The sequence below is a fragment of the Grus americana genome, chromosome 14, assembly GCF_028858705.1.
Source record: "Grus americana isolate bGruAme1 chromosome 14, bGruAme1.mat, whole genome shotgun sequence".
NCBI classification, from domain to species: domain Eukaryota; kingdom Metazoa; phylum Chordata; class Aves; order Gruiformes; family Gruidae; genus Grus; species Grus americana.
In genome coordinates this window covers 3,567,559-3,578,947 of record NC_072865.1, presented here as the reverse complement: position 1 = coordinate 3,578,947, position 11,389 = coordinate 3,567,559, and the positions used below count along the sequence as shown (strand labels likewise).

Sequence of the window (11,389 nt, the reverse complement as noted above, 5' to 3'; positions counted from 1 at the left end):
TGGCTGCATCGGCAGGGACGGACCAGCTCCGCATCCCCACGCAGAGAGCTGCATCCCCTGGGATGCTCCAACGGGCCCTCTGGTTCCCGGGTAAATCTCTGCGTGACCTTGCTCACCACACCAACACCGAGGCACACAGAAAACACTGCTTTATTGACTGCATTTGCCAACACATTGAGGAATGCAAAGGGTTTTTTTTCATAAGCAATGGGCCATGGTCCCAATGTGTATTAAAGCATACACTGTATCTAAACAGGATGAAAATAATGGCAGACAGAGCTATTCCAAGGCAACACAAATAGCATGCATAATACAGTCTCACACAGAACGAGTTTGATGATAACATTATATTGCTTTAAGGATTAACTAACATGGAAAATGTACAAAAAGGAGAAATAGGTTTTTGCATTAATGAAAAATACATTTTTTCTCTACAAAGGAATTTCTAATACAAGAAAATAAATATTGCAACATAAGCCAAAAATAATTTAAAATTGCTCTTTTCAATATATTTTCAATATTTCTCTTTTATATTAACAAATGGCACATCACGTTCTTTGAAACAAAGAAAACAGAAGGGTTTCTCCTCCTGTGACATTCATATCGTTTCCTGTAACTGATGTGAAGTGGGTCTGTTTTGTATGTGGAATGGCGCAAACGGCGGGGGGGATTTCCTTAAAGAACAACCAAACCTCACGCCTTGCCCTGCAGCAGCATCTTCCCGCTGGCGGCTGCTCCCGCATCCCGCTCTCCCCTCCCTGCTCCATCCTGCACCCCGCCTTGGGGCCAGCTCCGTGCGACAGCAGGCATCCGAATTCCATAAAATAGGTGCAAGAATTTAAAAAAAAAAAAAAAATTTTAGGAAAATGGGTGTGGGAAAAATGGGTGTGTGGAATTGGAGCTGTGCTCGGGAAACTCCCGCAGCCGTCAGGGCTGGGGTCGACGTTGGGGCTGTTCTCCACGAGCGGGGCACGATGCTATTTGCATCCTCATCTCAACTACAACGGCTGCTGCTTCTCCAAGGAAACGGGCGCTCTGACAGTGCAAATGTCGATTCCTGCAGTTTATACAGCTTAAAAGACAACATTTCTCTACTAAAATAAACCCTTATATTTTCTTTCATTTCAAAATACATTTACAGTATCATCAAAAAATACTCGCTTTGTGCATTTTTCTCTCCTGAACGCCAGGCTCCCCTGCTCCCAGGCGAGGTGATGGCAAGGATAACGCCGTGCAGGGGACGCACCGGGGTGGCCGCAGCCGTCCAGCCCTGCCAGCCTTTGCTCAGCCCTGCGGCTGAGCCCCTTTTCTCCTCTCTATCCCCCCCCACCCTGTTCCTCTCACGGGGTTCGACATGCCCCACAGCCCCCTTTAGCTTTCCCCACGTAAACGCCGTCTCCCGATGGCAAAATACGATGCCTGACATTTTGGGAGCGTTTCAAACTGTTTTATTGCCTGGTGCTGGCGGCGCCGGGTTGGTTGTTCTTTAAAGTCTCCCCCTTTTTGCTTTCCTGTACTGAGAAGACAAGTAGTGCAGAAGCTGATGAATGGAGCTGTGTACAGTGAAATTTGTGGATTGCTTTTTTTTAACCATAATTGAGTGAAGCACACGGAAGCAAGATTCATTAAAAGGCAGCATATTGATTATTGTTATGACTCTTATACTAGGATACTGTAGCTAAAGCTAGCAAGCCTGATAAGATAAACTAAGTCCTATTTACTGTATTTAACATTATCTGAACATACTGAGCCTTAATTAATGAGCAGATTTTCATTTCCAACCTTGATGGATTATGCTAATTTATAACAAAGGTGGTTCCCGTTTTGTTGATTTTTCTGTTGGTTGGTGTGGTGGTTTGGGTTTTTTTTTTTTCCTGCTAATAACTCATGTAACATTTTTCCCATCTGAGGAAGATTCCTCCCCAGGCACGGTCAGTCTCAGCTGGGTTAGTGTTGGGCTTAGCCAGGGCTGGGTGCAGGCGCTCAGCATCCGACCCGAAGCCCCCGCTGCTCGCCATGCCTGGGATGAGCTAGGCTGTCATCGCTTATCTCTGCTGCAATTTTATCAATACTTAAGGACTTTGGAAGGCTGATAAAGATGATCTACTCTAAAACATCAGTTGAAGGAGTCTCAGAGTTTCAAAAGAAAGCTCACAGTGAAATGAGCAAAAAGCATCGGAAATCAAAACGGCAGGATGCGGTCTCGGAGCAGCAGCATCCCTCGGAGCAAGCTTGGAACCTAACGCCGCAGCAGTGTGTTATGAGTGTGTCTTTAGTCCTTGGTTGCTAAATAACTTCCAATTTTTTTCGTAATGACAAGTTTCCGGTTTCTGGCTGTGCTGCTTGACTGTCAAAATATTCTTTGGCATCCACAAAATTATTTGACTGATTGGTTTGACAATTGCAAGGGTTTTTTTGTTTAGTGATGGGTTTAACCGGTTGCAGAAGTGTCCCAGGTTTGGTTTTTTTGTTTTTTTATTTTTTTAAAACATTTTTTATTTTTAAAAAACAACAACAACAAAAGTTTCAGTGAATTCCTTTTTTTTTTTTTTGTTCCCTGAGCTCACACTGGGGTCACTCCAATAAAACACGTAGCACGACTTAACTGTGACCTTTGAAGCCAAAACCGAAGTAATGGTGCAATTAAGTGCAAACATGGAAATTCGCCTGACTTGTAGGTAACATGGGCTTTTAAACAACATTTAAGGCTTACTGGGGACATTTTATGCATTAAATTATTGTAATATTTATAATGTCAGCTTCTGTGAATCACCCTCCCACGACGAGTCAACAACTTGTAACCAGGATTTAAAATTAAAAAAAAAAAAAAAAAAAAAAAAAGGATGGGGAGGAATAAATTCACCATTTCCACTGTAGCGTTTAGTAGGAAAACAAAATGGTGAAGGCAAGCGTTTCCATTTCCCCTCGGTAACGGTACGTTTGGCCTCACGGCCAAGCGTTTCGTTGTGCAAAGGGGATTTCAAATGTGCCGCCCCGGCACGGTGGGACCACGGCGGCCATCGGAGAGAAGCACAGGCAGAAAAACTTCGCTCAACCTCCCGGGTTAAACCAGCTCTGACTCCCCACAGTGTTTTTAAAGGATGTTTTTCTCTTCCATCCTGCCCCACATTTCCATTTTCCAGCTTGCTGACGGCTTATCAATTCACCTGAGTAAATCGCTTCAGTTTTTCTAACGACCTCAACGGGGTCGACCCATGGGGCAGGGACGGGGAGAAATTTTGCATCCCGGCCCCTGGACGGATCCTGACCAGATGGAAAGGTGAGGGGAAAAAATAATGACCGAGGGTTTGGTTTTTTTTTTTTCCCTAAAAATAGAAACGTAACGTTGCTCTCTTCCACCCCAAGCGCTTTCCTCCAACAAGCTTTTTGTGCTTTAGTCATTATTTATTTTAGTATCGCTTATTTTGCCTCCTCCTATACGCGCGCGCAGGCAGGTATTTCCCCACCCGCAGCTGGCCGCTCCCGTACCCTCTGCTCGCTCCCTGCTCTGGGGGCAACCGTCCCGGGCAGAAATCTGCCCCTCGTTAAATAATGCCCATTAATTAAACTGTCATCCCTGCAGAAAGCACGGGTACCGGCACCCTCCGCCCTCTCGGCACCCTCGGCATCGGTCCTGCCGGGATGCTCACGTTCCCGGGAAGTGGGGTCCGGCGGGGAGCTGGGGAGGGACCACTGCTGTCACGGTCATCGATGTCGGTGAAGCTGAAGCTGTATCTCAGGCGTATAGAGAAGAGAAAGACAACAGTGCCGAATTTCCAACTATATACACATATTAAAAATCCCCCTTGCTATGATACCAGGCAGAAATCGGACATGGCAGTTGTAACTGGGTTGAGGCCTCGTCGAGCCGGCGCGGTCGGGAGGAGTTAGGATGCCAGGATGCTCATCCTGACGATGTCCTCGCCGGCTGCATCCAGCTGGCCCCGCTGCGCCCTGCCGCCGCGGGACTCCCCGTCCGAGTCGCTCATCTCTGCGTCGGAGAAGTAGCCGTCCGTCTCGGCGTCGAAACGACGCAAGGGAGCTCCGCCGGCGCCGTCGGGCTTGGGGGGCTGCGACCTCCGAGTCCCTCGGCTCTCCTTTGGTAATTTGAACTGCACGACGGTTTTGGGGCTACCTACGGAGTCAGGCACTTTGGCCGCGGGGCTGGGCTCCGGCTGAGCGCAGCGCGGCGTCTCCTCCTCCTCCTCCTCCTCCTCCTTGCTGACGCAGCCCCTCGCCCCGGCCGGGGGGTGAGGCTCGCCGGCTTTCGGGACAGAGCCCTTCTTGGCCGCCTTTTTGGCCTCGCCTGTCCCTTTGCGGTCGGTGGGAAGCTTTGCCGTCCCTTTCTCCGACTTGCTCGGTCTGGAATCGGGAGCGAAGGGCTTGGTGGCATCATCCGACAAGTCGCTGGCGTTGTTAGTCCAGGGCTCCGAGCTCTCTGGGTGGCTCCCACCCACGGCGGGGGGGCTGCTCCTGGGCAGCTTTTTCTTAGTGTTCATTCTCGTTTTGCTTTTCACTTTCTTTGCGGCCTCGCTCTGTTTGAACGGGGACCTGAGGGAATGGTCCATCATGAAGCTCAGCAAGGTCTCCTCGTCCTGGAGGAGCTCCTCGGAGAGGCCAGGGGTGCTGTCCTCGTGGTGGGCGTTGTTGAGGGACCACTCGCTCATCGCCATGTTCTCGGCGGTGATCTGGACCGACTGCGCCAACCAGCTGTTGAAGAAGGTCCCGTCGATGGGGAAGGAGGTTGATAAGCCTGGAAAAAAACAAAAGTGGAAGATTGCCTCAGGAGCCGGAAACAGCCACGCTGCCCTTTGACGACACCACCAACTTAACCGCAACTCCCCGGCACCGGAGAAACACTCAAAAGGTCAACCGTAATGCACCACGCCAGGGCACAGCAGCACGTTTACTCCAGCACTAATGCTGAATTTGGGGTCCACTGAGGTCACAGCACAACAACCCAAGTGGCTCCCCACATCCAACGCCCCGCAAACCTCCCCGAATCTAAATGGAGCATCTTTCTGCAGCGAAGATGCCAAGCCCCAACCCACCCCAGCATGAGTGGAAAATAAATTCCGGTGCAAAGGCAGCAGGACCACCAACCCAGGTGTGAGCCTCAAAATTCAGCAGCTGCTACCAGAGCGGGACTTGTGCCCGGGCAAGGGGTGACAGGTTGCCCGGGGAGCAGCTGCCACCATGCCACCATGCCACCACGTCCTGCCAAAACCCCGGGCACCACCCGAGCCAGGCGGTCAGTGGGGCGATGGGACCGGTGCTAGATCTGTGTGCAAAGGCAGGGAGGGAGGGAGGCAGGTCTAAGAACATCTCCAAATACTTGAGAGGTGTGAAAATGAAGAAGAGGAGCAGAGATGACAGGCTGGAATGGAAAAAGCTGAAAAACTTCCTAATAATTGTATCTGAGAGCAAGGGTGAGCATTTTGGGCTGGGCTTGCTCCAATTAGCAAGTGGAAAGGCGCATACCTGCACAAGCACACCCAATCTCAATCCCCCCAACAGAAACCCACGGGTTCAACATCAGAGCTGGTTTTCTGGATGGAGGAAAAGTTGTTTGATTTTTGTTTTCAGGTGAGAGCTTTCCTTTTAAAGCAGTCAGCCTAGCAAAGAGAAGAGGGAAAGAGCAGTGGCAGAGGCACGGCAACTCACATCCGCAGCGTTTGCCAGTCTCGATTACGGCTTTGCATCACCCTCCCCTGTGAGCAGCGATACGGGCTGTGACCTCATGCCTCCACGCTGCGTGGATGAGCGACCACCGCAGGGGCACAAACGAAACACCCTGCGCAACGCCAGGGCTGCTCACGGGCAGCACTGGGGAGGGCCATCAGCTCGGAATCCCCCCCCCCTCGGAGGTGACGCTGTTGAGGTGGCCGTCCCACACCTCCTGGCAGGTCACCTCCCAATGCAGGGGAGGGGAAGCAGGAGCAGCGATGAGCTTAGGGCATCGCGTGGTACCCAGGCACCGAACAGCCCGAGGTCTTGCCGACAAGGGCACTGCCAAGGTCACCTTCCCCCAACCCTTTTCCGATGACTGCAGCCCCAAGCGATGCTTCAAGCCCTTAACAAAATCCAGGAGGTTCCAAGACCCTGGTGAAGCTCTGGGTCAGCTGCCTGGTTTCCCAAGCTTGCAGCAGCGCAGTTTTTCCCGGAGATGCCCCAGTCCTCCATCATCTGACAAATGTGCTCCAGAAAATATAAAGTTTCTTTAGCAGAGAACAGCGCAGAGACAGGATGAGCGCAAAAGCCCCATTTCCAAAGGGGCCTCTGCCTAAAACCCAACGGCTTTGAGATGAACAGAAAGCAGTTGGGGCGAGCAATGGGCAAAGCAAAGCAAGGCAGGGTGCCCCAGATGCCCAGACCTCCCACCGAAACTCTCTGTACCCCCAGGAGGGTTTTATAGCACCCTCAGATTGTCGGAGAGCCCCACGGGACCAGTATGTCCCACTCTGTGCACGTGTGGGACAGCTGAGCACGCACGAACTCATCACCTCCTACCCCGCATGCTGGCGGAGGTGACAGCGCCGGAGGAAATCAAACAAAAACCCAATTCCATACAAAAATCATATGCAGTTGCCAAGGTTATCATCAAAAAAGACCTTTTTTGTTCTGGTTTTTTACTCCCCCTCCCCAACCCTCGTCTGCTGCCGAGTGGCGGTAGGTTGCAGCTGATGGGGAAAAGCCAGAGGTGGGTGAAGCATCCGCAGAGCCAGCCAGCCCGCATCTCCGTGCCCCCCAAGCAAATTCAAGAGAGCAGCCACGCTTTGTGCCTGCCTCCTGGATGCTCCCGGACCGCCCGCACAACCAGCACGACCGCATGGTCCTGGACAGTACATGCCATGAAAATGCACAGCCCATGCGCCGTATTCACCGTCGGTGCGCAGCACAGAAGATACGAGGGAGAGCCCTACTGCGGGGTGAGGAAGACTGATTTTATCACCGGAAAGTGGAATCACTCTTCAGCAGCACATCACAGGCTCTGCAACACATTCTCCTAACCCAGACACGCACCCTGGGGCTGCGGGGGGCGTGGATTTTACACCCCCTGCCCCACCAGGGATCACGTCTCCGACACAGTCCCTCCCGTAGGAGCTCGGTCATTCAGGCTGGTGCCCACGAGGGACAGATGGAAGAGGCTCCCATGGCCTTGGGCGTAACTCCACCATGTACGTGCAGGAGGGATCGGGGGCTGGGACTCAACCCTGCTCCCCAAAACAGGGAGCCTCCAGCAGCATGGGTCAGCTCTGCACCCATAAAATCCGACTTACCCAGTTGTCCCAATACAGTTTCGTTGACTGATTTCCTTTTCTCTTTCTTCTCGGGACTATTTTTTCTACCATCTCTTCCTTTCCTTCTCGGGTCACTTTTCTTACCCTTTGTCTTCTTCCCAGTTTGTTCTGGCATTTTTTAGAAAAAAAGGAAAACTCCGTGTGAGACGAGGCATCAGGGATGCTGCAGTGAGCCAGTTCCCCTGGGGCACACCCCTGCGGTGGAGACCTGGACCAGACCTGCAAACAACTCCAAGCCAAAGGGAGGACAGCGGCCACTTCTCAGCCAGCTGTGGGCTAAAGTCCCTATAGCGTAAGAAAATCTGAATCCCGTAGGTTGTATAAAAAAGAGGTTTGGGCCTTGGCCATGAACTTAAACGCGGCTGCAGAAGCAGTCTCACCGAAGGCAGGGGACTCGCTGGAGACCCTACAGCCACCGACGTGCCCTCCTGGACCGGGGCTTTGGGGTGAGGACCTGCGAGAGCAGCAGGAGTAACCCCAAACCCTGCTCAGACACCTTCCAGGAGACGTGGGGACCTCCAAACCCGGCGGCGTGTCACCCGTCACCGACAAGAGCATCTCCTGGAGAGATGCAGCTGCAAAGCCGGTTTGACAGCAACGGTACCGGCAGTGTTTTAAAGCAGACCTTGATTTGATTTGACCTTTCGGCGATAGTAACTGCTTGCACTCACACTGTGCGGGGGTGAAAAAAACCCAACGCGGCTGTAAAACTTAAGCAGTGTATTGAACATAAGTAAATGGAGTAGGACAGATGACCAGCATTGCCTATGGCAAGCCAGGGATATAACTCTTAGCTATGGAGACATTCAGCTAAAAATCAATATTTCCTAAATGGCTTTGAACTTCTACTGGATTTATTCCTCTTGGGTAAACAGGACAAATACCCTATAAAAGTATGACTTGTATTGCCAAGTGAAATACTCCCAACAGTTTTTACTTACTCTGTTAGGTCACTCTCCCAAAGAAGTCCATGCTAAAACTTCTATTAATTTTCAGGGGGGGGGAAGGATATCACCCCTAAACCAAAACGTGAGTGGCTGAGGGATGTGGAGGCAAGACATGCAGTTTTTCAGTCTGGCCCCTGCACGAGCTGTGCAGCTATCGGAGCAATGATTTTAAGAAACGAAATAGCAGCGAGGCTGCGGACTGGATGGGTCAGAGGGAATAACCTCTGCTCTCCCCTTGCTGCAGCAGTGGAAATGTACTGGGTGCGCAGGGGCACTGCACCTGCCCGAGGCCGGACTAACAGAGGATTTACAGTCCCGGGCTTGCCAAGCCAGGAACGCCTCTTGACCAAAGGACTCACTAAAAGAAAGAAAAGCAAAAGCGAAATTGGTATTTGCTACGTTCCTGCCAAATAACCGGAGAAACGCAGACACGTTTTTCACTTCGCTTACAAAATAAAAATCTAACTTTGTTTGGACAGCACAATGGGGCTAAAGAGAAACCCGAGCAGTACTTTTTGAAGAGGAACCTGTCAAAATAGTAGCTGTGTTGCAAAGCCAGACAGTGTTTACTTTCCACTCCATGCAAAAAAAATACAGGGGAGAGAGGTGGGCTCATTTTACTTGGGCAGTTCTCGCTAATTTTATTAAAAACCTCCCGCTTAAATGATCGTTTGTCAGCAGGAAAAATAAACCCCTCCAGTTCTGAGTTTTATGTGGAAGCCATTCCAAAAAAACTTTTGTGCCAAAACCATCTTTGGAATAAACCCAACCGATTTCAGTTGATGACTACCGTAACGGCAGTTAAAAACTGGCCTCATCCAGGCAAAATAACGCAGACTTTTTCCTTTCTTCAACAAAGCCCAGGCACGCAGAGCAGCCTGCTCAGGAGCTGGGCGGAGGGGATGCTACAGGATCCATCTCCCTCCTTTCGAACCCGTTACCGCCTTGTAATGATGGAAAATGCAGCAGCGAGTTACCATAGCTTTGGTCCCGAGTCTCTTTAGCTCTACGTGTCTGACTGGCATCGAGGACACTTAGCAAACGTGCGGGTGTTGGGAGCCCTTGGTAGGATCAGGCTTTTTAACGGCGCGTATTCGGGATGGGACTGGGGTGGGACAGTGCTGCTGATGGCCCCAGCCGTCGGGCAGGACCTGGAGATCAGCGTGAGGGTTGTGTGTGGCATCGGGGAGGAGGTATGTACCGATGCTGTGCTCTTACCTGGGCTATGACTGTCACGGCTAACCGGGCCATCCTCTCTTCCCACATTTGGGATCGCAACTTACGGCCTGATGCTACCTCCCAGCAAGGCAACTCCTCCCGACCTCGGGAGACCCTACGCACCGATGCCGAAAAGCACTCGGGTCCCTAATGTCCCCCTGGCATGGGAAGGACCCAGGTGCCCAAACCACCTGGAGATCCCAGGAGCAAATTCCCCCAGCCGGGCCCGTTCCCGGAGCCGAGTCCCAGGGGCAGCAGCCCCTGCTCAGGCTTAACCAAAAAGCCCATCCTGGGAGAGACAACCAGCTCGGCGCGGTCGGTTCAGAGCAGAAAATGAATTGGCAAACGCCAACCGTCTGGGGCAGGAGAGAAGAACATTTGCATCGAAACGTGTGAAACAATCCCCCAGCCCGCGCAAATCACCGCCTGAGTCACCCTCTCACCGCGGGTTTGGCTCTCATCACTCACCTTCAGGCAGAACAAACATCACGGTCATGGCAGTCGTGCTTTTCTCTGAGCACACGCGTGACATTTTCAGGAAGGGCAATTGCACAGTGCCGGCACTCGGCGGGGCACACAGCCCCGAAACGCAAGCGGCAGAGCCCCGACACAGCTCCCCCTCGCCGGTCCTGGCTCACCCCCCCAGCCCTCCCCAGGAGGAGCTGCTGGCTCCCACCCCGTCGCTGCATTAGAGAGGGGCGGGCACGCACCGGAGGTCGGACTCCCCAAGGCATTTTGGGGAACACAGGTCCCCAGGGGCGTTTCCAGCCATCTAACACCCCGTTTGCAAGGGAGATGAGCTCAAAAAGCCTTTCTGGCAAACTACCCTGCGCCTGTCTCCTCCTGGGAGCTGCGAACCCTAAACCAGGTTCAACCAGCCGAACCAAAGAGCATCACGAGGATCCCTGTGATCCCCCCAAAACCCAACAGTCCCCAGATGATTCCTGCCCCGCTCCCGCAGAGCCTGGCAGCAACGGTGCACGGCATCTGCCATCACGATCCCAGTTTGTTGCTCTTTTATCCCACCCGTTATTCCGGAGCTGGCCCTCCTGCCGGCCCTCCCCCAGGCAGCAGCATCACTGCTGGGACCACGACCCAGCACAAGTCTCCCGGGTGCCAGGAACGGCTCTCGGGATGTGCAACGTGGGGTCTCCCGTTGGTGGGAACAACCGGGAACACCATTTCGTGTGTGCCCAGGCTGGTGACCCGTATCGCTGGTTCAGCAAGGACGTACGAAGCAACACGCAGTGTCACTGACCTGTGTCACAGGGACAGAGATTTACAGGACCCACATCTCCCCGGAGCACACCTCGGGGTCCCAGTCACCCCTGCCCCGCACAGACGTCTGCCTCTAGCCATCGCGAGGAATTTGCACAGACTCTGAGTCACAAACATCTGAACGTACGCACTTCTCAGCCTCCAAAACTTCAGTCAAAGGAAACTTTTGTCAAGGAAAGCTCAGCCCAGCCAGTTCCTGCAGAAACCCCGACCATGTGATGGCTTCAAAAGCAACTCCAAAGCCACAAACACAACAACCGTCGGAAGAGCCTGCCAAAGCGCCAGATGCTGCTGCTGGAAAAACTGTTCTGCAGCCATGGGGTTTGGTCTGCGCTGCCACCGAAGGGAGAGGAGGAGGGAGCAGGAGCTGTGGGCTCCGGCACCACTCGTGCAAAAGGAAAAAAAAAAAAAGAAGAAAAGAAGGAAACCAACTTTATTTCAATTCTTAATAAAAGGAGCCAAAGGCTTTGCATGCAGTAGGTGTGATGTTCCCAACTAACACGTACGTGGAACAGAGAACGGCCGCTGACCAGAGCTAAAGGAGCTGGTCTTTAGGAGTGACAGACATCCCACCAGCAGCTTAACCTTGGATTCTTGGCAGAGCCAGAGGCATCTGCGAAGAGTCCAAAGCGTCAGGTGCTGACC

At 52.4% G+C, this 11,389-nt stretch overlaps 1 protein-coding gene across 5 annotated transcripts in view; it reads right to left on the bottom strand.

The window, feature by feature from the left end:
* Positions 1-132: 132 nt before the first annotated feature.
* JADE2 (jade family PHD finger 2) overlaps positions 133-11,389 on the bottom strand; it is an 83,876-nt gene continuing 72,619 nt past the window's right edge. For 4 of the 5 annotated variants that reach the window (XM_054841363.1, XM_054841360.1, XM_054841361.1 and 1 more), the window contains 2 exons: positions 7,281-7,409; positions 133-4,753 (listed from right to left, as the gene is read on the bottom strand). In XM_054841363.1, coding sequence (XP_054697338.1) covers positions 3,888-4,753; positions 7,281-7,409 — 995 coding nt within the window. In that variant the 3' untranslated portion in view covers positions 133-3,887. The remainder of the gene's footprint in view (positions 4,754-7,280; positions 7,410-11,389) is intronic. The other variant, XM_054841362.1, reaches the window with a different exon arrangement.